This window comes from Helianthus annuus, chromosome 7, assembly GCF_002127325.2.
Source record: "Helianthus annuus cultivar XRQ/B chromosome 7, HanXRQr2.0-SUNRISE, whole genome shotgun sequence".
NCBI lineage: Eukaryota > Viridiplantae > Streptophyta > Magnoliopsida > Asterales > Asteraceae > Helianthus > Helianthus annuus.
The window spans coordinates 119442657-119469130 of record NC_035439.2 but is presented as its reverse complement, the minus strand read 5'-3'; the positions used below and the strand labels follow the sequence as shown (position 1 = coordinate 119469130).

The window sequence follows — 26474 nt, the reverse complement described above, 5'->3', positions numbered from 1 at the left end:
ATAAAAACATAACATTACACCATTACGAGCACCGGCTTTCAACCACGTATTAGCGGATATCCGAAGTTATCCCCTTCTCCTGTAATCGAACTCGAGATCTTCCGGGCAGGAACCCCACTTATGTAGGTAAACCTTTCCACCTCTGACTAATTGAACTAGCCATCACTGGCGAAATCTTTGTATATTTAGAAGCAAGATCAAACCAGATGTTTACTAAGAAATATATATTATTTAGGATTTTCCTTATATTCAGTAGTGAAGCATCAATCATAAAAGTTAATAATTTCTTTGGTTTTAGTTGTAATATATACATTTTTTTCAGTTTTACGGCATCAAGTCTTTATTTCTAAAAAATTCCACATAACCAAAAAATTAAACATCTTTCGGTACTTGCTCCAGAGTTAAATAATGCTTAAAATGAGGTATGTTTATCATGTAATCACTGATTAGTAAAAGTAAACACATTTAAGCATATAGAAATCGTTCATCGTAATCAAATTAATTCATTATATAACTAAAATAATTTATAAAAAAAATCAAAAATCTCTTAAATAGTTATTTGAGTTACATACTCCAATAATCGACTCAATTAAATATGTTTGGTTGCAAGTTTAGTATTGATCTTGTTTAAATTCCTTAGGCTTTCACTAAGACTAAACAGTGTGGGCGTGAAAGAGGTAACGTGGGGCTTCCCCAATGTCGGCACACCACCGCTTCTTATGGCATGGAGGCGGCGTGGCTAAAAGGGCATGGGATTATGCACGGTGTGGAGAGGGATAAGATGGTGACTTGGTGAATAATATAGTGAAATCGTTTGCTAAAACCGTGATGAGGGTAATCCGCTTCGGAACTCCTTTAAAAGGGTGGTTGGCAATGGGCGACATACCTTCTTTTGGTTGGATCCTTGGTTATTCAACGAACCGTTAAAAGATATTTATCCTAATTATTTAAACATGAGGCTAACAAAAAATGTAGTGTTGAAAGCAGATTTTGATGGTTTGAAGGCGGAACTTGTGTGGTAGCTTGGAACTGGAAATGTGGGCCAAGAAGCTTTATAGAGATCTCGGAGTTAAATTTGCTGCATAGAGATTTGGATGCGATAACCCTCGAACACCGAAGCGACTAATGGACGTGGACCGAGGAGAGTTCTGGTGAATACGCAGTCGGAGCAGTGTGAAGACAGGAACATTGATATTGAAGTGGTGTTAGTAGATTCCTATGAAATGCAACACGTTCGCATGGAAGGAGGAAATAGGGAATATTTCCACAGGGATAACACTCAAAGACAGGAACATTGATATTAAAGACCTCTCGTGTCCTCTTTGCGGGTCAAGTGATGAGACTTCTAACCATCTTTTCACGACTTTTATGGTGGCGAGTATTATTTGGCAAAGAATATCGGCTTCGAGCAGGGTGGCGCTCATAGTCGTGTCGATTGTTAGGGACCTCTTAGAGATTTGTAATCATGTCGGGTTGAAAGGGACAACTGTTAACGGGATTTTCCATGGGGTTGTGATGATTAGTTGTTTGTGAATTTTGCGGGCAAAAAATGGTGTGAAGTCCGCTAATAAACATGCCCGGGTGAAAGATATAACTAGTGACATTAAGTTGATTGGTTTTCTTTGAATTAAAAAGAGATTCAAAGCTAGGTCGGTTTCATGGACCGAGTGGTGTAATTTGGTAAATATGCAATTCTTTTTCAGTTAAGCCGCTCCATTTTGTGGGTTGTTATGTTCTAATGAAGTTTACGTTTCAAATAATCATAATAATAATATTAGGAAAATTAGAATAGTTCGTTATGTTTATGTATTTCTTGCGTACTTTATCTTAACAATTCTGTAAGCACTTCATCTTCTCAGATTCTAAAATTTCTCTTCCTCTGTTCTCTCTCTCTCTTCCAATATCTTTGGATCAAACAAAGAACCTTGTGTTTTTCTTAAACACACTTTGTTTCATGGCATGTTTCTAATCTTATATCCTTTGTTTTTTTCAGTTTCACGTAATATATGTCCCATTGGTTGATCACATTTTTTTGTTTTCCACAATCTTTAGGCATCCGAATCCTCAAATGTCAAATATGAGGAGGTACATATTAATATTGTTTTTTCATCATAATGCTTGGTTTTCCGATTCTTTAAGATATTAGGCATGAATGAATCATATTTCTGCTAATATTTGCAGGAATTTATTACAAATTCAAAGGGAAAAAAGCTTTTTACATGTCGTTGGATTCCGACGAATTTTGAACCAAAAGCTTTAGTATTTCTTAACCATGGATATGCTATGGAGTGTAGTGTCTCCATGAAAGGTGAATACTATTCTAAAATTTTATATAAACATTTTATATCAGAATTACGAAATTATTGGAATAAACAGGAGCTGCGATGAGGCTTGTAAAGGCGGGATTCGGAGTTTATGGAATAGATAATCAAGGCCATGGGAAATCTGATGGAATTAAGGGTTTCATCTCTCATTTTAATGATCTTGTTGAAGACTGTTCTCAATTTTTCACAAGCATTTGTGGTAAATTTTATTTAGTTGTTTTATGTTTATAAATTTTGGGTTCTTAGATGTTTGTTTTATTTTTAGTGATATTTATAAAATCAGGACGATTAATAAAGTGGTCACATTGGCGCCTCATTAATCAGACTCGTGGAATCAACTGTGAACCAAACTCGAAGAAATCAGATCGGGTTATATTTATAGATTGCATAAATTTAAATAATATATTTTTATGTTGTATATATTTATGTAAATAAAAGGTTATATTGTTTTTTTTCAAAGAAAAATATAAAATAATAAAGAGATTTAATGGAAGATTGGGCATGGAATTGATTATAGAGAAATAAAAATCAACATGTTTCTTGACTAGTAGGTAAACACAAAAACTTACATATGTGTATTAAGAGTTTCTAAGTTTAACCACATGTGATTTAACCGGTGTCAATTTCAACCCAAAGTGACCAAACTGGTTAAGGGTTCGGTGTTCGATTCAATCCATTGTTCTATCATGTCATAAACAAAATACTTAGTTTTAATCTTGATCAACTCTATTCAAGCTTTTATTTCTTTTATTTATTTTCAGAAAGGAATGAGAACAAAAATAAATTGAGAATATTGCTTGGAGAATCCATGGGAGGAGCAATGGTGCTTCGGTTACATTTGAAGAAACCAGACTTTTGGGATGGTGGAGTATTGGTTGCACCCATGTGTAAGGTGTTTACCAGTGTTTTCAGATCTAGACCGGACTGGCCGATCGGACAGGGAATTGGGACCTTGGCCGGTCCAGTTTAGGCTATCAGATCAGATGGATGAGAACTGGGAGGTCGGACTGGGAACAGGTCGGTTGAAACGGAAAACCAGGAGGTTGGACCAGAATTTTATGGGGTCAAACCGGATTTTGATTAAAAAAATTCTAAATTTACCTTATTTATTTTTATATTATTTAGGATTTCATCTGGTCTTACATTTGATCTAACCAGTCCGACCAGTAGACCATTAAAGAGACCAGTTTGACGTTTGTTCCGATTCTGTAAACGTTGGTGTGTACACTCTCTATCTTCTGGTTATTGTCAACAATTTCACATTAATATATTCGGATTTTAACCTTTTTATTTTCTTTTTACTAGTAATGTCTTAGCAATTTTAACAATGTTAGTTCCTTTTAGTAAAGGGCATAATGTTACAGAGCAATTTTCTAACTCTTGTGCGGCGACTTAGAATTGATCTAACTTAAGGCTTTGACACGGTTTTGTTGTGATTCAAGTAATGTGATGCATAAGCGTTTGAGTTATGAATAAACAAGACTTTTTGTTGATTGAAGGAACAAGGGTACAAGAATATATTTACAACACTTTTACAAGGCTTGTAGTGTTGTGAAGTTGTGTAGGTAATGTGGATTATGAGTAAGATGTGTGGTGAAGGGGTAAGGTCCCAAAAACCCTATATCAAGTACATGGGACCACACCACAACTTCGTCTTTTGAACCCTCTTTAGGCCTTGCGCGGCCACGCACTGGTCCCACAAGGGGTTTAGAAGAAAGACAGCAGACAACACTTGCGCGCCAAAAGGAAGCAAACAAGTCCTTGCGCCATTTTCCATAACAAACAGGGATAAAAATCCCAGATAAACATTTCCGCGTAATGATACCCAGACTTGGGTATTATTTACCAAGCTGATACCACACAGTAAGGAGTCACACTGGATTATGACAATAATCTTCTAGAAGACTCAATCGTGCACCACTAGACGGTTATAACCGTCTAGGACACGTGTCATCACCCCAGTCCATCTTAAAATCACGATGATGGCATGGAAATGAGGAGAAACCTCCACTTGATTACTTTCCACGTGGCAGTACTCCAGCCATCGATCAGGATCGCGATTCGTGTGCTTCCGCAATCTGATCAAAGGAATTAACGGAAGGAAAATAACCGCTTACAGGGTTAGCATCTTCCGTTAATATTTCAACAACGAGTTTTCCCGCCCAAACTTCCGGCTATAAATATGAGAGTAATTCAGGTATGAACTTCAAGTTACACTCACTTCGTCAATGCTTCTTCTTCTTCACAAACACATACTTATTCTCACGCCAGAGTCGGGTCAAGGAGAGAACCCCTCCTCTTCCCTTGATGAGGCTAACGGTGTTCTGTTTTGCAGTGTTCGCCGGAGAAGAAGATCTGTTCCTTTGAATCAAACGAGCGAGAACCAACCTTTTATGCAGAACCTAAACCCCTAGATAATTTGATTCCGGTGTTTTATCTAGTGTTTCTTCATTAGGGCCCACCGATTTCTCTGTTTCACCTGTTTTTTCTCGTTCTCGATTCATTTGATTCCATTCAGAAATGGAGGAAACTTCAACTCATCGTCAAAACGGCCCTCGGCCAAACTTTGTTAACAATACCCAAGTTGAGGGTATTGTAGAGGAAGCCTCGGATGACAATGAAGCACAGTTTGCTAATAATCATCCAAGCGAACCTATCACCCTACGGGTATAGCAGGAGATCCCTATAAGCTCAATTCTGCCCCCAGGAGAAACCCCAATCTCTAGGTACGTCAGATCTCAGGGGGCGTTGAATGTTGTGTACACACAGCTGTGTGCACAAACTGCCCCCCAAACTCAATCACGAAGGCCTGTATCCCATGCTAGGACACCGTCGGTACCTCATGTTTCCCAACATGCTGGGCCATCCCGGGTCCAGATCGAAGACACGGAGATTTACTCTAGATCTCCCTCGAGATACGAGTATACTCAATCAGAAAATCGCAGAAGAGAGTATCGAGACGAGTCACACCCTCATCGGAGACCATCAGTTCACACCAGGTTGGGATCTCAGCGAAATACCCACACCAGTGAATATGATCGAACTTACCGTGAAGGAGAAAATGCCAGTGTATTTAGTCGGTTACAACCGAATTACAGCAAGTGTAGACCCCGTGCGGTTTACAATCCTAAGGCTGAGCACAATTATGATTTGATTTATCGTCTTGCTGGAACGGCTGAGAATTCAAAATTTACAAGCGAATTGCTCTAGCTCCGTTAGAGAAAGCAAAACTCCCGTCTAATGATGGGTAAGTTCAACGAATGACAGACCCTGACGATCAACTGCGAGTCTTCACAAGCGCAGGACTGGTAGGAGGCTGGACCCTACCAATGTGGTGCCACCTTTTTGTACAAACCCTTACAGGCGCTGCAAGAATCTGGTTTGACAACTTGCCCATTGGAAAAATTACGTCATGGAAAGATTTGCGCGACAAGTTTCTGGTTCATTTCAGCTAGCAAAGACGATCAATCCGTGACACTTCGGATGTGATGAACATTTGGCGTCACCATGATGAAAGTCTGGAAGACTTCATCACTCGTTATAACAAGGAGGTACTTGAGATTGGGGACGTCCATGAGCAGCTGATTCGAGCCCAATTTAAATATGCAGTCAGGTGCGACGATATGATAAAAATCCTGTTTGGGACAGAAGGACTCCCGAAGAGATGGGAAAAAGTAATGGCAACGGCAAAGGTTTATGCCCAAACAGAAAAGAATCTGACCACCAACAGGCCGCCACCACCACACAATCGACCCTCAGATTTAGGCTCAAGTGGCGGAAGGAAATTTAAGAAAGGTTGGCGCGATTCTAGCTCAGGGAACTATTCGTCCGAGGATGCTCAAGCCACAATTAACAAGCTCACTGCGCAGAGAGAAGCCAAACAAGAGAATAGGGAGAGACAATGGACTCCCCTAACCAAGACTCCTGCAGAAGTTCTAAGCACGGAGGCTTACCAGTTTAAACCTCCGCCACATATGAAGAACAAACGTGGACAAGACCCGAGTCAGTATTGTGAATACCACAAGGACAATGGGCATACCACCGATAACTGCATTTCCTTGCGCATAGAAATTGAAAAGGCACTTAAGAATGGTGAGCTTACTCACCTCCTACAGAATGTGCGCAAAGAATTAAACAAATCACTCGAGGCGAAGAAGGCCTGAGTAAAAAAGCAAAAAACTTAGAAGCAACTCAATGATCTCCCTGCAGAACGAAGCAGACTCTACAGTTTATCAAATCTAAGCAGGAGATAGAGTGTAAGTTAAGATCCATGTAATTATTTTTAATAGACTTTGTAACGGCCTCCGCGCCTTATCTTGGAATAAACAACGAAGTTCTATTATTCTTGTGTTTTTTCTTACAAAATGCATGCAATTTCTTTTGGTAAGCGCAAAAACATTATGGTAAATACAATACAAGTCTCATGAATGGTCAGTGATTACATCACACAAAGACCATACGTTCACACATGAGCTTCATACCACCTTTATTCGCCTTACCTAATCAAAGTAATTGTACACATGCAAAATTTTGTAAACTAAAAAAGCACAAATAATACTATTCCAAGCGCACCAGCACGCCTTCAAAAACTATCAAACACGGCAATGTTTTAATGTACGTTACTTGCGCAGCAGCGCATTAACAGAAAGGGGATACACTCCCCTAAAAATTACACAAATTGTTCAATACAATTACAAAAAAGAAATCTATGCTAGATCTTCGCTTTCATCTGGAAAGATTTCCTTTCGCTACGCCACGTGGTCTTCGGACTGCAATGCGATGTTTATAAGATCCATGACAGGAAGCTGCAAATTATTGAATTCTGATTTAAGGATACAAGCGCAGCGCCGGTATTTACGCCATGAGTAGCAGATCTGCTAGTATCTCAATCAACCTTCAGAGCACTATTCACATGCTGCGAACATTCAGTATAACCTTGGGCATACCCGTCATTCCACGCAGCAACTACCAAGCGCGCAACAGTCTTATCTAGCTCCTCAGAATTCAACATTGACTCAGCAACCTACAAAAAAGGCAAAATAAGGGAAAGGCGCAAAATGTTTTCACAAGAAAGACAACAAAAAGACAACTTACACAGGCAATCCCTCGCTTCTTCAGCCATGCCATGTCACTTTTCAAAGGTTCAAGCTCGCTCTCTGCTGTGGCCCGCGTCGTTTCAGAATTCTCCAGTTTCTCTTCAGATTCAGTTAAACGGCGGGAGGTTTCAGTTTTTTCGGAAAGCGCAAGCTCCAAATCTTTTTTAAGTTGATCCTGGTCAGAAAGCAAGAGGTAAGTTCCTCTATCTCTTTTTCTTTAAGAGCAATATTGGCGTAAGCATGTACCTCTCGTTGTTCACTGCGCTCCCTATGAGAACGCGCCTCTTCTAGCGCAGCTTCCACATCAGCCTTTTCCTTTTTTAACTTTTCAACCTCCGCATCCTGCTTCTTCAATTTTTTCAATCTCAGCCCCGAGATTATTGATAACATTGCGGAGATTCACCTTTTCAGCGTTATCTTTTTCACAAATTTTCTTCCAGTTCTTTCGTTCCTCGGAAAGGAGGGCAGCTTCGGCTTCTGCTTTCCTCTTCCAGTCCGCAACGGACCATTCTTCAGTTTTCCGATCAGCCTCAAACTTGGCCTGGTCAGCTTCCAGCTTAGCCTTTAACTGAGCAACACGGCTCTCATCATCCGCAACTTTTTTCTTAGATACCTTAAAGGCAGCCCAATCTTTATGCATACTATGCCACTCGCGCACTATGCGGTCTGTAGTGGATGCATGAGAGGCAGCTTCCTCAAGGTAGGCATGATAAGTCTGCTCATGGAGATGGCTCTCTTGAAACTTAATCTCCCCAGGTGGAAATATCCCCTGAAACCAGTCACGACAGACGCGCCAATCAGAGAAAGTGTCACCTTTCTTCAGGTTCCAAACAGGGGCATGAATCTCGGAGGCATCCTTCTCCGAATAAGTTCGATAGTAATAATCCCCCAAAGTTTCCTCTGGGCAGATGGGAGAACTCTTGCCAGCACCAGAAAACGAGCCCTGCTCCTCAACAGTAACCTTCTCAACGTTTTCAGGCATAACACCAGATGATTTGGGAGGAGAAGTTGTAACAGGAATTTCTTCGGTAGTTTTCTCTTTCTCCAAAACATGAGCAGTAAGATCAGGAGTTCTTGGGTTACCAGCACCATCCATAGTCTCTGGGCTAATAACCTTTTCTGCATCCACAGCAACATCAACAGGCCTATGAGCTCCAAGATCAACAACTTTTTCCGCACCACCCTCGGGAACCTCAGTATTCTTTAACAGATCAGCAGCAGAAGCGCGCGGAGGAGAGGGTGGGAGTTCTTCATTAACCACAGGCAGTGATTCTGTGGGAATAGGAGAAGTAGGTTTTTCTGAAAAACAAATCTATAAGTCACAAAATATTCAATGCGCTTTAGAAGAAAAAGGCAAAAGATGACACTTAGTAGGAGCAGACTCTGAAATAAAGGCGTCCAGATTGCCTCTCCTGGTAATTTTCTTCCTCTGGATCTTCTTTGCTAGCTAACCTTCAGCCTTAGCGCCAGATTGTTTTCCTTTCCCTGCCTTATTCCTCACTAAGTGCTCAGGGCTTGATTCCAAGTCAATGGGATCATCAGGATTGGATGGGGGAATATCAGCAGTCTCTTTTGGTTCTGGTTTTGGTCTTCTAATAATAACTGCAGGCGCAAGAGCCTCCAAAGAATCAGAAACCTCCACAAAATCACACCAGGAGTCAGAAGAATGGCGCATACCTTTCTTCTCTCCCCCAACATTTTTGACCTTGGAAGATTGAGCTTTCTCAACATCATTCTTCTTAGGCGCAGCAGTAGTGGTTATCGCGCGTTTCTTCTTCTCAGGGCCTATGCCCAAGTTCGACAATTCGCCTACTGACAAAGCGCAGAATACAACTTATTTGAACGCGCAAAAATAGCAGACAAAAATTAAAAAGATGAAAGCTTACCAGCACTAGCAGTTGGTTGGAAAGACAGATCCGCGTCCCGCGGAAGAACAAAATTCTTCACAATACGATGATACCAAAGCTCTTCATCAGGCTTTTTAGCAATGGTAGCCATCTTTCCGCCTTCCCTCTCAAATGCAACGAAACAACTGCAGGGGAAGAAGAGCAAGTTCAACAAAAAAAAAACAACAACAACACAACAACAAAAATTAAGAAACGGTAAAACAAGGCAAACCCCCAATCTTACCTTTACCATCCTCCGTATACACCGGTTTGTCTTCCCGGTCCATCCTCCAATTCAAACTCATGCTAGCACCAACAAGAGCTTTCTCCGGCAAAGCAATCGACGGAACATCTTTCAGATCTTGGTACAAATTTTCGTCAACAGGGGTTTGAATGGTTTCAGTAGGAACATCTTCTTTTCCTCTAAAAATCATCCTCATAGGAATTACCCCGGCCTTGATAAAAAAGAATTTCTGTTTCCAATCATGGAAGGATTTTGGGGGTTGCAGCAGAATTTTCTTCGCCGATGCTCTTTGAATAAAAGAATAAAAACCCCTGAGTACAGTGCATTTGATGAAAAACCCGAAATCGAGGAACCGTCGGTTCAATATGCATCGTCCGACACACAAACTCGAAATGCCGAACCCTAACCATGCCAATTGGGTCCATTTGAGAGATGTGAAACTTTATACTCAGGAATTTCAAGGAAAAATTTTGTCACAGGTAAATGGAAGTTGCCTGCACAGATGAAATCCCAAAATAGGGTTACATATCCAGCTGGAGCATCAGCCGCTGGGGTATCGGGCACCCCAGTTCTCCGGAAACCTAAGATTTTGAACCAAGCCATCAGAAGTTGCCCTAGGCCACTTTAACGATGGAAGTTCAGCAGACATTTCTTCAGTTAAATCCTCATGATGATCTCCGGTTGACATAAGAGGAAGAAATGGCAGATTCTTTCTTAACAGATGAAGAAGACAAGAAGGGGAAAAGTTTTCAACGAAGTAATGATTAACAAAAATAGGCAACTCAAACAAACTTATATACCCACCGCCATAAAGGGCATAGGTAACTGCAACAACACCTTTTTCGGTAGCACAATTGCCCAAGCGACAGGGCGAGTGGGGATCAACACCAACGCGACCTCACGCGCGCGTATGAAACACGGTCAGTAACACACATCTGACAATGACTGCCTGTCACACAGTCATTACTATACCTTTCGTACCCAAAGTCAAGATTTTCAAAAATCATAAAATAAGCAAAGTGTGTCTTCTAATAGAAGATTCCACACTTTAGCGCCAAAAAGCCTATAAGCACCACTCTCTCATAGTTTAGTGCTCCACTTATTTGCATAAGAGCAACACTAGACTGGGGGGACTTGAAGGGATAAGGTCCCAAAAACCCCATATCAAGTACATGGGACCATACCACCGCTTCGTCTTTTGAACCCTCTTTAGGCCTTGCGCGGCCGCGCACTGGTCCCACAAGGGGTTTAGAAGAAAGACATCAGACAACACTTGCGCGCCGAAAGGAAGCAAACAAGTCCTTGTGCCATTTTCCATAACAAACAGGGATAAAAATCCCAGATAAACATTTCTGCGTAATGATACCCAGACTTGGGTATTATTTACCAAGCTGATACCACACAGTAAGGAGTCACACTGGATTATGGCAATAATCTTCTAGAAGACTCAATCGTGCATCACCAGACGGTTATAACCGTCTAGGACACGTGCCATCACCCCAGTCCATCTTAAAACCACGATGATGGCATGGAAATGAGGAGAAACCTCCATTTGATTACTTTCCATGTGGCAGTACCCCAGCCATCGATCAGGATCGCGATCCGTGTGCTTCCACAATCCGATCAAAGGAATTAACGAAAGGAAAATAACCGCTTACGTGGTTAGCATCTTCCGTTAATATTTCAACAACGAGTTTTCCCGCCCAAACTTCCGGCTATAAATATGAGAGTAATTCAGGTATGAACTTCAAGTTACACTCACTTCGTCAATACTTCTTCTTCTTCTTAAAAAACACATACTTATTCTCACGACAGAGTTGGGTCAAGGAGAGAACCCCCCCTTCTCCCCTTGACGAGGCTAACGGTGTTCTGTTTTGCAGTGTTCGTCGGAGAAGAAGATCTGTTCCTTCGAATCAAATGAGAGAGAACCAACCTTTTATGCAGAACCTAACCCCCTAGATAATTTGATTCCGGTCTTTTATCTAGTGTTTCTTCATGTGGGGTAATGTGGATTATTACAAATAATGCATCGTATCTCTATTTATAGTACTTCAAGTTTCTCTATATCATTCTAAGTCTAGAGAATTTTATACAACAAAAACTCTAGAGAAACTTGAAGTAGTATAACTAGGGATGTGAGACATCATTTGTTATCACCCCACATTACCCTAGATAACTTACTCATAACTCACATTACCTACACAACTTCACAACACTAAAAGCTTTGTAAAAGTCTTGTAAAGATATTCTTGTACTCTTGTTCCTTCAATCAATATAAAGACATGTTTGTTCGTAACTCAAACGCTTCTGCATTACATAACTTGAATCACAACAAAATCGTGTCAAAGGCTTAACTTAGATCGATTCTAAGTCGCCGCACGAGAGTTAGAAAATTACTCTGTAATTTATGGACCCGAACGTTGTACATTTTCCAGAGACTTCCAGAAGCACATGGTGCTTCTTGAACGGCCCGGAAAGTTCCGAAAACAAGATCTAATGATATGATTTTTAAGCGAGATGTGGCATCAAGCAACTAACACGTTTTTAATATAATAAAAAATAGAAAGTTTGACAATTTTAAATGAAGACAATAATAGTTAACAATTGTCAAAGGAATGCAAGAACAAAGAAAAAGAAAGATCAAAATGGTAAATTTTACCAAGTTAAAATTTGTTGTACTCTTTAACCCGCTAAGATATCATATTCTTGTCAGAACAAGTCCCTAAATTAATGGAAAAAAATATGTGCTAGTCGTTTATTAGTTAAGTCTTATGTCTTTGTTTCTTACTCCTATTGTCCTATAACATTTTATGTTTAACTTTACAGATTGCAGACAATATGAGACCATCACCAATTATGTTTAATGTTCTAACACAACTTAGAAAATTTATACCCACTTGGAAAATTGTCCCGGGTGATGATATTGTTGAGCTTGCCTTCAGAGATCCTAAAATTAGACAGGAAGTAATTAAATAATTTATGCTAATTTATCTTCTTTTTTTTTGGTTTTATTAGCTATGATTAATGATTTTAAGCATGTTGTATAGATTCGTGATAATCCGTTATGCTACAAAGGTCGTGTGCGCCTACAAACTGCTATGGAGTTGTATACTGTGACTGTAGACCTTGAGAAAAAGTTAAAAGACGTGACAATGACATTCTTGATTGTGCATGGAGAAGATGATGATGTGTGTAAAATGCAACATATAAATCACATCAATTAAGGCATAAAACTAACCCTTTTTAAGTACTAATGTTGGAAAAAGAGTGTTTTTGTCTTCCTTTTGTATTTTCAGGATGAAATGAGCTCAAAATCACAAAAGAAGCAAAAAGACAACTAATTCTAGCATAAATACAAGAAAAGGAACAAAAGTAGACTGCCCGGACCCTCAACGACACCTCCCAAGGCAAAAAAGAGAAAACAGAGTCTGAACACGCCCCGTGTCCAGCGAACACGGAGGCGTGCCCAGGAAGCAGCAGAAAAGACAAACCAGTAGAAGCTTCCATTGCCCACCACGGGGCCGTGCCCAGCGGACACGGGGGCGTGGTGAAAGTACAGCAGGCGCATTAATTGTAATTGCGAATTACAATTAATGAAGAGAGAGAATGTCAGACGGGCACGGGGCCGTGTCCAGCGGACACGGGGCCGTGTCCAGCCTTCTGTTCAGCCTATAAATAGAGGAGCTTGGTTTCATTCTCTCTCATCCCTTGGCACACCACCTCTCTCACACTTCATCCACCACCCACCACCACCATAACACCATCATCCACCACCATCATCCATTGTCCATCGTAGAGTGTGTGAGTCGTCTCGGGATCCAAGATTGATCGTAAGAGATCTTGACAATCAAGGCCATGTTTGCCTAAGTCTCTTACATCACTTGGTGAAGACAAGTGTTTAGTATAATACTTTTTATTTTTAATCTTTTGCACTTTTTATTTGGTTTTGTATTAATGACTTTAATAACTAGTTACTTATGTTGAAGGTGATCTTTCCTTATCGTTTGTCCGTGGTGTCTTGGCATTATTTTACTGTCTATATAAAATAAAAGATTTTCACCATTCATATCTCCACGGTCTATATGGAGGTATGTTGGCTACCTGGTCGGGGGTTAAGGGAACGGTTTGGTAAGGGTCTTGCCCTTGTTCAGCGTTTAGAGGTCCTGCTTGGGACCTGGGTCAAATTTAGTAGGATCTCCTTCAATGCCCATAGGTATTGGATGGCGGGGATCCAAACTCTTTGACCCCCTCATAAGTTAACTACTATTAATACTATAACCCGGCTACTTAGGACTGTATCCCTGCTGACTCAGACTACTTAGCCGAGGGTAACGTCACCGCCAAAAGCGGGGCCTACCACAATTTGCATTAATAACTTAATTCATTATCTTTCAATAATCCGACCCTTTAGGATTGTATCCTTGCTGACTCAAACTACTGGGTTGAGGGTAACGTCGCCTTCAAAAGAGGGGCCTACTACAATAACTAAGATAATCTCTTAAACAAGTGCAAAAGTGCGAAAATAATCAAAGGTTATACTAATACACGTGTCGGATCCAAGTGATTCATCTTGTCTATCTGTTTTTATTTTATTTTATTTTTCAGCATATAGTTAGTTTTTATTTTTCTTAGTTTAAAACATTTTTCTCACTTTTTGATTTGATTAGACGTTGAGGATAAACCGGTATTAAAAGCTCTTGTGTCCTTGGACGACCTCGGTATCTTACCAACACTATACTACGTCCACGATGGGTGCACTTGCCCATATGTGTGTTTAGTGTTAGTAAATATCGTGTTTTATAAATTTAAAACTTGGCTAAAAGTGTAAAAAGGGGCTTAAATACTCATCAAAAATATATCGCACTACACACGCATCAAGTTTTTGGCGCCGTTGCCGGGGACACAAGGATTTTAAAAAAGTTAGGAATCAACGGCCTAGTCATATTTTTATTTTTCTTTATTTTTTTTAGGATTTTTTCTTAGATTTTCAGCTTCTGCAGAGCTCAGCACGGGGCCGTGCCTGGTCGGACACGGGCCGTGCTCAGCATTGTTACTGGCAGTTTTTGTTTTTCAAGTTACAGAAGGCTGACCACGGGGCCGTGCCGGTGCAACACGGGGCCGTGTCCAACTTCCAGTAACTGGGATCTGGAAAACAATCACTGTAACTCCGACCACGGGGCCGTGTTCGCTCAACACGGGGCCGTGTTCGCTCAACACGGGGCCGTGGTGAACCTTCTGACCAACATTCTTTTCTGTTTTTATTGCAGGACTTGGAACCCGACGCCAACCTCACGTAGTGTATGAGCTCCAGTTCCAATAAAGACATAAAAGAACCGCTAGAAGAACCCGAACGCTTTCTCAGAAAAAGGTTAAAAGCCAAAAACCAGGAGAAGGTTTCGGGTGATCCACCTCCAATGGCGGACCAACGTACCCTTATGGATTATCTACGACCCACCGTAGGTAATCTAGGCGCCGCTATCAATGCCCCGAATGTCGAAGCCAATAACTTCGAACTTCGGCCGCATTTGATACAAATGCTCCAAAACTCCGCAACCTTCCACGGACTTGCGGACGAGGATCCCCATCTACATATAACTAATTTCTTGGAAATATGTGATACCTTTCGGATCAATGGAGCATCAAACGACGCCATCCGCCTCCGTATGTTTCCATTCTCACTGAAAGACCGAGCGAAAGCTTGGCTCAACGCCCTCCCAGCTGGATCGGTAAACACCTGGGATGAACTAGCCCAAAAATTTCTATATAAGTATTTCCCTCCTGCTAAAACTGCTAAATTAATTACTGAAATTAATACATACTCATAAGAGGACGGGGAATCCTTATATGAAACTTGGGAAAGGTTCAAGGAGCTATTGCGCAAGTGTCCCCATCACGGCCTCGCGATATGGCAACAAGTATCCACTTTCTACAATGGATTGTTGCCACACACTAGGCAGACACTTGACTCTAGCTCCGGGGGACTTTTAGGTAACCGACGCCCACACGAAATATATAATCAGATTGAGGAAATTGCTCAAACCAATTTTCAATGGCACACCCCCCGGGGAAATAAATCTATCGCCCCGGGCGCCCATAAGGTCGACGAAAGCACTTCTTTACAAGCCCAAATCGAGGCCCTTTCTTCAAAAATAAAAAAATTAGAAATGACAAAAACAGCCTCGGTTATGGCTTGCGAAGGGTGTGGTGGGTCACATGAAAATTGGAGTTGCATGAAAGAAACGGACGATCAACAAGAAATGGTAAACTACATTGATAATAGACCTAGGCCGTCAGGTCCCCCAACGGGCACTTACAACCAAGGATGGCGAAACCACCCAAACCTTGGTTAGAGGGAACCCGGCAATAGTAGTAACCAACAAACCCAAAGAACAAACTTTTAGCAATCAAGAAATGAGTCACAAAATTTCACTCAACAACAAGGTGGACGAGAAAGGCTCGAAGATACTATATCTCGCCTTGTCTCTGACACTAATAAGAAAAACTCGGAAAGATTTCTACAATTAGAATCTAATTTTAGGAATCAACAAGCTAGCATTCAAAACATAGAAAAACAAATAAATCAAATAGCTCAAAATTTTTCCGAGAGACCGCAAGGCGCATTACCTAGCAATACCGAAACAAACCCAAAGGCGCAAGTTCACCTCATCACACTACGAAACCGCACCGTAGGGCCTGCAGAAGTACCACCACCTACGGAAGACACAGTGCCAACGCCTCTGCAGGAGAAGAACTCTCCTCCATCACCAGAGCCTACCAAGGCTCCTCGAGTTCCGTACCCCGGTAGGTTAATTCGTCAAAAGACCAATGAGCAATTCGCAAAATTCGAAAGTCTGTTAAAACAATTGCATGTCAATATTCCTTTTATAGAAGTCCTAACCCAAATGCCCAAATACTCTAAATTTATGAGGGACTTCCTTACACATAAGAAGAAAATTGAAAATTTGCAATTAGTTAATTTAGGCGAAGAATGCTCTGCCCTCGTACTCAATAAATTGCCCCAAAAGAAAATCGATCCCGGAAGTTTCACGATTCCGTGCTCAATAGGGGAATCGCCCGTTCGCAATGCCTTGGCCGACCTAGGGGCTAGCATTAACCTCATGCCCTCATCAATGTTCAAAAGGCTTGGCTTGGGAACCACGAGCTCTACAAAAATGAGCATACAACTCGCTGATCGATCCGTCAAATTCCCACAAGGTGTCATCGAGAATGTCTTGGTAAGGGTAAGCAGGTTCGTTTATCCAGTTGACTCATACTCGATATGGAGGAAGACACCGAGGTCCCCCTTATACTAGGGAGACCCTTCCTTGCCACAGCACAAGCAGTGGTAGATATGAATGACGGGACACTCACTTTGAGGTATGGGGATGATGAGGTGAAGTTCGGAGTTGGGAAGAGAATAGAGGACGACGACCCAGTAAATTACATGAAGGTTATTGATTCGAGCTTGGATGCTGCTCTCCGACGGTGTAACATGGGAAGCAAGGTATCCCACTCAGAAGATATATAACCTCGAATCGGGTCTAGCCAAGGACCCTTATAAACGTGGCGCACCACGGAGGCATTCCGCGGAACCATCCTTAATTTAGTTTAATCTTTTAGTTTTTGCAGAATAAAACACACTCATGGTGGTAATGGATGAAAAAGGGAACGAGAAAAATGGAACATGCACGAAGAACAGAGCAACCCGACATAAATCTCCATCACAGAAGGCTCAACACGGGCCGTGCCCAACCAACACGGCCCCATGCTGAGCCACCTGCAGAAAATCACCCAGTTCAGGTAACTGGACACGGGCCGTGTTCAGCGGACACGCCCCCGTGTCCAGGCTTCTGTTTCAATTCTCTAATTTTTGTTACTGGCACTTGACCACGGGGCCGTGCCCGGTCACCACGGGGCCGTGTCCAGGGTGCCAGTAACATAAATTTTTGCTTTTTAAACCACTTTTACACATTCTAATCAACCAAAAACATTATTTTTGGACACATTGAGGACAATGTGTAATTTAAGTGTGGGGGGGATGCTAAAACCTTGAATTTTGCAAATCCTAAAAACAAGCCTTACACAAAACTCTATTGGAACCGCTAAACACCCCAAATTTTTTTCAAAAACTTTTTCATTTTTTTTCTCATTTACTTGTCTTAGTTTAAGTTGGGAATAACAAGTTCTAAAAAAGGTTATATTTTTACAAGTTTACAACCGATAGCGTCGTGATAACAAAGAACCAACATAAGAAAATTATGAAACGGCATAACAAGTCTAGTTAAAAATTCGATTATATATACTTGACCACATTAAAAACCCATTCCCACAAAAGTGAGTTTTGAGCCTTTATTGAGCATAAAAATATACATATTTAGATTAAATGCTCATTTTTCGTTTCTTGTGTGAATAGCCGCTTGGTTCTTACAAATCTAGAACTTGCCACGACGATTCATTCCCGGTCCTTACCAACTTAAACCCAAGTAAGTAAATGATTGAGGCATTAGGACTAACCATTTTTCTTTCAAAACCATTATTTTTCATTTTTTTTCCTACCCAAAATCCCCCTAGATAGTCCCTTTGAGCCTAAACCTTTCATTTCATTACCCCACAAAAACCCTTTTTACCCACCAAAAACCTTTTTATTTTTCACCCTTTATTTTAGTAACAAGCTCGGTTTTTCGTAAACTCGCCTTTTTATGTGATGAAAAAAAAAATGATGAAGTCAAAAACAAACAAAAGCTATATAAAAGCTTGTTTGGAGAAATACTTCAAAATAAAAAGTCACTAAAAACAAGGTATTTAACGAAAACCGAAGCTTCTTACGACTTTTCGCCCTTTTTACTAACCACTAACCCAACCACCCACCTTTAACCCAAGCCTAATCCTTCACCCCAAAAGTCCTCTTGATATTTACAAAGGTAAAAAGTTAAAAAGGAGGAGGATTGATTGCTTGGCAAGCCTATGGAAGGCGTAAGTTCCATGCCGCTCTCGAGTGATTCACTAAAAATATACACCTTCGGCCGAGTGTTGAGTGATCCCCCGTGAGGTATGTGAACTTATATATAATGGAATTTTAATAAGGCATGCTATGCCCAAATAAGTAATTTATCTTATGAAACGTTCAAAATAAATCATAACGAATAGGATTGTAAATAAATAAAAATAAAAGTTACAAAGACCTTGGATTCCCGACACTCTACGACAAGCTAAAAAACTTCTCTTCTACCTATTCCAGTTGGGAGTGTAAGCCACATTTAAAGAGTTTTGCTTGAGGACAAGCAAAAGTTCAAGTGTGGGGGTATTTGATGTGTGTAAAATGCAACATATAAATCACATCAATTAAGGCATAAAACTAACCCTTTTTAAGTACTAATGTTGGAAAAAGAGTGTTTTTGTCTTCCTTTTGTATTTTCAGGATGAAATGAGCTCAAAATCACAAAAGAAGCAAAAAGACAACTAATTCTAGCATAAATACAAGAAAAGGAACAAAAGTAGACTGCCCGGACCCTCAACGTCACCTCCCAAGGCAAAAAAGAGAAAACAGAGTCTGAACACGCCCCGTGTCCAGCGAACACGGGGGCGTGCCCAGGAAGCAGCAGAAAAGACAAACCAGTAGAAGCTTCCATTGCCCACCACGGGGCCGTGCCCAGCGGACACGGGGGCGTGGTGAAAGTACAGCAGGCGCATTAATTGTAATTGCAAATTACAATTAATGAAGAGAGAGAATGTCAGACGGGCACGGGGCCGTGTCCAGCGGACACGGGGCCGTGTCCAGCCTTCTGTTCAGCCTATAAATAGAGGAGCTTGGTTTCATTCTCTCTCATCCCTTGGCACACCACCTCTCTCACACTTCATCCACCACCCACCACCACCATAACACCATCATCCACCACCATCATCCATTGTCCATCGTACAGTGTGTGAGTCGTCTCGGGATCCAAGATTGATCGTAAGAGATCTTGACAATCAAGGCCATGTTTGCCTAAGTCTCTTACATCACTTGGTGAAGACAAGTGTTTAGTATAATACTTTTTATTTTTAATCTTTTGCACTTTTTATTTGGTTTTGTATTAATGACTTTAATAACTAGTTACTTATGTTGAAGGTGATCTTTCCTTATCGTTTGTCCGTGGTGTCTTGGCATTATTTTACTGTCTATATAAAATAAAAGATTTTCACCATTCATATCTCCACGGTCTATATGGAGGTATGTTGGCTACCTGGTCGGGGGTTAAGGGAACGGTTTGGTAAGGGTCTTGCCCTTGTTCAGCGTTTAGAGGTCCTGCTTGGGACCTGGGTCAAATTTAGTAGGATCTCCTTCAATACCCATAGGTATTGGATGGCGGGGATCCAAACTCTTTGACCCCCTCATAAGTTAACTACTATTAATACTATAACCCGGCTACTTAGGACTGTATCCCTGCTGACTCAGACTACTTAGCCGAGGGTAACGTCACCGCCAAAAGCGGGGCCTACCACAATTTGCATTAATAACTTAATTCATTATCTTTCAATAATCCGACCCTTTAGGATTGTATCCTTGCTGACTCAAACTACTGGGTTGAGGGTAACGTCGCCTTCAAAAGAGGGGCCTACTACAATAACTAAGATAATCTCTTAAACAAGTGCAAAAGTGCGAAAATAATCAAAGGTTATACTAATACACGTGTCGGATCCAAGTGATTCATCTTGTCTATCTGTTTTTATTTTATTTTATTTTTCAGCATATAGTTAGTTTTTATTTTTCTTAGTTTAAAACATTTTTCTCACTTTTTGATTTGATTAGACGTTGAGGATAAACCGGTATTAAAAGCTCTTGTGTCCTTGGACGACCTCGGTATCTTACCAACACTATACTACGTCCACGATGGGTGCACTTGCCCATATGTGTGTTTAGTGTTAGTAAATATCGTGTTTTATAAATTTAAAACTTGGCTAAAAGTGTAAAAAGGGGCTTAAATACTCATCAAAAATATATCGCACTACACACGCATCAATTACAAGGTGACCGATCCTTTGACGAGTAAACTGTTATACGATTCTGCTTCTAGCACCGACAAGACCTTTAAGTTGTACCCGGGAATGTGGCATGCCCTCACGTATGGGGAGTTTACTGAAAACACTGATATTGTTTTTGCTGATGCTATTAGTTGGATCAATGAGAGAATTGCCCGAGGAAACTCAAGATCGGAGAGGGAGCTAAAGTCGAAAAATGATAAGCCTCCTGACACCGATAAAAAGAAAGATCATAACTAGATTGGGTTGCATTTCTACTTATAGGGTATCCCTACATTTCTTCCCATAATAATTATATTTCCTATAGTTTTTAGAGTTGTAAAAATTATGCAGATGGGCTATTTTGATCTAGACATGTTTATATGGATCAAGATGGTTGTGTCAATGAGCGAGAATTCGTATTAAATGATTAACCATTGCGAAATCTTGTGATAAGAATCAAGCCAATCTTGAAGTAAGATAGAAAAGCTCAGCCTAAACTTTCAAAATGAAAAGTCAATCATGGACCTTCCAAAATTAAAAGTCAATCATGGACCTAAGTTCGCCCAATGGAACATATCATAGGGTCTAAAGTTCAAAATTCTAATTAAAGATAATCGCGGGTAAAATAGCTAACTTCAATATGTGAGGTTCCTTACAATATTAGCCCTTTGTGAGTTCTTGCTTTCAACAAGGAAAGCAACAAGGATGATGGTTTTATTCTCCATTCATTCATATTGATAAAGGAATTACAAAGATGCTAATCAATGTGAGTTTATTTGTTTATAGAAACACAAGTGCTTGAGCACATAATCCACAAGCATGTCTTGAAACATGCATTGTTTCCTTGACATGGTATATCAACTCATTCATTTGTAATCACTACCGATTAATATACCCTAGTTATATGTATTTCAAAGATACATATTTTAATAATTAAATGTAATTTAGTTTTTAACGGGTCCAATAACCTAATTAAGTGGCCTTAGGGCTTTCATTTAATAGGCAGAACTCATTATTCGAAGTAGAACTCAAGAGGACAATAAACTAAAACCAAAGATCTTAGTATATACTAACAACTTTCATACCAAAAAGACGATTTAACATTAGATTATAATTAATTTAAAAAATGTCCACAACTTGTTTCGGGATGAGCTAAATGCACCCCTCTTTTACTTTGCACACCGTTTTCTTTTAAAAACGATAGTTATGAAATTATCAAATTCCACCCTTTTAAAATCATTATTTTTACTTCTATATATAAATGATTGATATAAACTTTGGATAATTTAATAAATTTATTTGAACTTAGATAAAACTTGGTTATTAGGGGTGCAAACGAGCCGAGCCGAGCCCGAGGTCGACCAGGCTCGAGCTCGAGCTCGTTTAACATATGAAAGCTCGAGCTTGAGCTCGGCTCGATTCGAGCTTTATTTCTAAAGCTCGAGCTCGGCTCGAAGGCAATTTTTCAAGCTCGAGCTCGGCTCGGGCTCGACTCGTTTAGTATTTATTAATTAATTTTCATTAATTATAATTATTATTATACCTATAATTAAGTTATTTTTTATATTTATATAAATTGTAATTATTATTATATAAATATATGTTTAATATATTAATAAAAAAATATATAAACAGAAAGCTCGTTTAGGCTCACGAGCCGGCTCGAGCTCGATAAGCGAAGCTCGGGCTCGGGCTCGTTTACTAAACGAGCTTGTTTTTTAGGCTCGGGCTCGAGCTCGATCTCGTTTAAGCTCGGCTCGTTCGAGCTTTTTTTTCGAGCCGAGCTCGAGTAGCTCGCGAGTAGCTCGGCTCGTTTGCACCCCTATTGGTTATATAATATAATTAAGTTTTTTTTAAATATAAAAAATCTTGATTTGTTAATTGATTATTTTATTTTTATTTTTATATCTTAAATTGTATACGTCATTTCAATTATCTAGATATCTAAAGAATTATTTCTGTCATATTTGAAAAATACTAAAAAAGGAAAAACTATACATACCAAACATTCAAATTCCATATGTTAAATATCAAATTAAAATATTAATTATATGACTGAGAAAAATAGAATTACTTGTAAACTAATTAACGGAATTTGTGTATAAAAAAATCATCCTATATATGTAGAAAATAAAACAACTTTATAAAGGTTTCAAGAGATGTTACTTAAAAAGTTGTTTAATTATAAATAAGTAATCATGTAAACTAGCGTATGGAAAGAAAATTATATTACAACCTTCAGTTAAAAGGTTATGGACTTTTGGCAATGCCTAGATTAAAAAAATATATATAGTTATTTGAACAACATAAACACGTTATCCAACATATACATTTATCAAATAGGGGAATAGTGTCAGGCAGCTACCTGGCACTCCTTCATTGGACCAACACGTTTATTATTTTATATTGATTTTAAAATTACGTTTTTTCCTCCAACTCAAAATAAAATTACGCTTTTTGTCTCCATCTCAAAATTACGATCTTGCTCTCAATTCAAAATTACGACTTTGCCTGACACTCCCCCATTGGACCAACCAGTTTATTATTTTATATCGATTCTAAAATTACGTTTTTGCCCCAGCTAAAAATTACGATTTTGCCCTCTGTTCAAAAGTATGATTTTTCTCCGTTTAAAAAATTGTGATTTCGTCCTCAATTCAAAATTACGCTTTTTTCCCAGTTCAAAATAAAATTATGTTTTTGTCCCCAACTCAAAATTACGATTTTGCCCTCGGTTCAAAATAAAATTGTGCTTTTGCCTACAGCTTAAAATTACGATTGTGCCCTTAGTTCAAATTTATATTACGATGTTACCCCAAGTTCAAAATTACGAATTTGCCCATGTGAAAATTTACAACTTTGCCCCTGGTTCAAATTTACAGTACTGCCATTACTTTAGCTTTTAGCAAATTACGATTTTACCCCAGTCAAAAAATACAACTTTCCCTCGGTTAAAAGTGTTTTGTTTTAGTTGGTTGACTCGATTTAATTGTTTTCCGTGTCAATGAGCTGCCTAACACTCGCTCATTATTCGGCCATCATACTGCAACGCGAACGAAGCATCAACTAGTTATCAACATATTCAACTCAATTATTTTAAACTAAAAATCACACCTCTCACTCTAGTGATACTCACATACATTCAACTCAATTTTTTTACAAAAAAAAAATTACAGCTCTCTCACAATCCACTCTACTCCCACATGGATCTTTTTAATATTGTACCATTTTCTACTTCGTCATTTTCATCAAGTTTCAATTATTTGTTCGATGACACGAACACTCATAATTTGTTATGTCTCGTCTGTGTTGCTAAAGCCGCTTTTAAGGTTTTAGTTACATAAAATGGTTAAATATATATTTAATTTAATTTTTGGTATTAGAATAATTATTTGATAAAAAAAATTAGGGACGTTCAGAAAACCTCACCCCGCATATTTAAAAAAGGTTTATTTTTTGAATGACAAATTTCATTCACACAAAACCACCCCTAAAAAACAAAGGGGCAGCAAACAAACAACAAGAAAGAAAACGTCACAAAAAACTTACACCACTCAGTGCAAATAACGTACTTTAAACTTTGATCTATCTTTATACCATAAATAAGTAATATCGATTTCACGTCTATGTCTTCATGTCTACAATAATGTCTTCCATCTTTTTAACCTTGAGGAGAAAAGGTGAAAAGCATGTGATAGGGCAGAGGCTTCAAAACAGTTCATAATAGGATGTCTTTGTCACTACTTTCAATTTTTGGCTTTTCAACGTCACGTTCACGAGCAATGTTCTAGATGTAATAAATACGGAATACCCACTCTTCAGATTATAACATCTTAATTATTTTACTTTTGTTCTAATATAACATAGCATTATTTTCTCGTTTTAATGTTGTTGTTAGTCTTACGACAAGGATTAAAAGAAATTTTGGTTAAAAAAAGTTCAGAGAATCATAATTGAATATAGCTAAAAGACTTGTAGTAGTTGCTATGGTACCCTTTTTTTGTATTGTATATAAGATAATTTTTTTTTCTTTCTTTTTGCTATACGTAATATTGTTCTGTAACCTCAGTAAATGTATGCAAAATAACGATAATAACAAACAACAAATATACTTTAATTGTTTTTTTAATCAATGGGTGTAACATAATTGTATATACATACATCAAAACGTAAGTATGTTGTATAAAAAGGGGATTAATATTCACACACCCCTCTTCTCTATCTATACATACATAGATACATATAATGAGAGATAGAGTGAAAAATGATGTGAAAATAAGATATAGGATGTGGGAATAAGAATTTAAGGACGTGGGAATAGAATGAACCTTAAAATATTGTAAACATGGACAGCTAAAGTTTTATAATATAACTAGTGATAACAATTGTGAATACATAAACATAATTTATGATTTCTACTCAGACATTGGGCTATCACATCGGTTTACATAATCGTGCAACTGTGTCGATCGATCACTAAGAGCCTCCACATTTCACAATAGTTGGTTTAGCAACGTTTTTGAAGACGTAAGGCATGATATGGAGGAGAGATGACATCATGTGGAGTAGAAAAGGCAAGGTTGACGTTTATGTGCAAAAACGTCTAAGAACAACCTTTGTGAGTGAAGGAAGGAGACAGAGGGCTTGTTTTGGGTATTTTTAGACCATGTGTAGTGGTTAAACAAAATAATGCCCCCCACCATGGGGCATTATTCGACACGTGGCAGTCCAGTCAGCATGGGGTGTTATTGCAAAAGTGGCGTATTGGGAATAATGCCCAAATAATGCCCATTCCAATCATTAAAAAGGAAAAACCAAAAAAAAAGCAAGCTATTTATCATTGGCCAGTCAAACCTTGGACCACTCCCATTGGTCACATGCAAGTTGTTTTGGGTGTTGTTAATAAAACGTTGGTTACCTTTTTTTTAAAAAAAAACGCCATATAACGCCCTATGTAATGGGGGCCGGGTCCGGTGTTTTTGGGCGTTTTTTTTTTCAATTTTTTTTAAAAATAACGCCCCACTACGGGTGGTCTAAGAGCTGGATTGTGAGGGGGGGGGGGGGGGCAAAGCACGAGAGAGTGAATATGTGTTTACACATAACCAAATTTAGAGTCTGCTATTTTGGATGGTTTAATATATAAATTTGTTGAAATTTTTTTCCTTCTATTGGTTTTAAATGAATTAAGACGTAGGCTTATGATGTTATATAATCAAGAAACAATCATGACCAATAGAACGTGCGAGTCATAATTTTTTTTTTTTTGTTACTTATTTCAATTTTCATGAAAGAAACATGCTAAATAGTAAATATGCTATAAATAGAAAAATAGAAAAAGAACTTTGCCATCAACGAATAAAGTAGATTCAAAGTTATATGTTTATTTACAAAATTAACATCCCAAGAAATGTTGTCGTGAGTAGTTTATGAAAGATTGGAACTGTTAATAAAACAAACATATTTTGTTCGATATTTTTGTTTACATTTTGTTGATACCTGATTTACAAGGTTTTTTTTTTTTTTTTTTTTTTTTTTGTGCGCGCGCGCGTGTGTTAATATAAACAACTAGGTCATATATCTATACACTAATCAATTCCAGTTAAAAAGAAAAGTAAATTTAATGATAAAATAAAGTGACATGTTATGAGTGTGAAAAGCTCAACATTTAGTTTCTAGAAATCTATTATGTATAAGATACAAAGCACGAGAGAGTGAATATGTGTTTACACATAACCAAATTTAGAGTCTGCTATTTTGGATGTTCTAATATATAAATTTGTTGAAATTTTTTTCCTTCTATTGGTTTTAAATGAATTAAGACGTAGGCTTATGATGTTATATAATCAAGAAACAATCATGACCAATAGAACGTGCCGGTCATAATTTTTTTTTTTTGTTACTTATTTCAATTTTCATGAAAGAA

The 26474-nt window shown here is 38.9% G+C and overlaps 1 protein-coding gene and 1 non-coding gene across 2 annotated transcripts; one reads left to right on the top strand and one right to left on the bottom strand.

The window, feature by feature from the left end:
* Nucleotides 1-1218: 1218 nt before the first annotated feature.
* Nucleotides 1219-20809, top strand: LOC110866816 (caffeoylshikimate esterase). The gene is made up of 9 exons (XM_022115964.1): nt 1219-1509; nt 1994-1999; nt 2053-2085; nt 2182-2308; nt 2377-2523; nt 3086-3216; nt 12377-12514; nt 12598-12738; nt 20558-20809. Exons 1-9 carry the CDS (start codon nt 1219-1221, stop codon nt 20807-20809), a joined length of 1266 nt encoding a protein of 421 aa, XP_021971656.1.
* On the bottom strand, nt 15343-15449 carry LOC118480777. The gene has a single exon (XR_004863754.1). It is a non-coding gene; the product is annotated as a small nucleolar RNA R71 (small nucleolar RNA).
* Nucleotides 20810-26474: the final 5665 nt, after the last annotated feature.

Excerpts from the sequence above, each read along its gene's own strand:
- LOC110866816 (XM_022115964.1), top strand. The coding sequence starts at position 1,219 with ATGAAATGCAACACGTTCGCATGGAAGGAGGAAATAGGGAATATTTCC. Across the intron at positions 3,217-12,376 it reads TGGTTGCACCCATGTGTAAG|ATTGCAGACAATATGAGACC; the intron begins GTGTTTACCAGT and ends TTAACTTTACAG. Across the intron at positions 12,515-12,597 it reads ATCCTAAAATTAGACAGGAA|ATTCGTGATAATCCGTTATG; the intron begins GTAATTAAATAA and ends CATGTTGTATAG.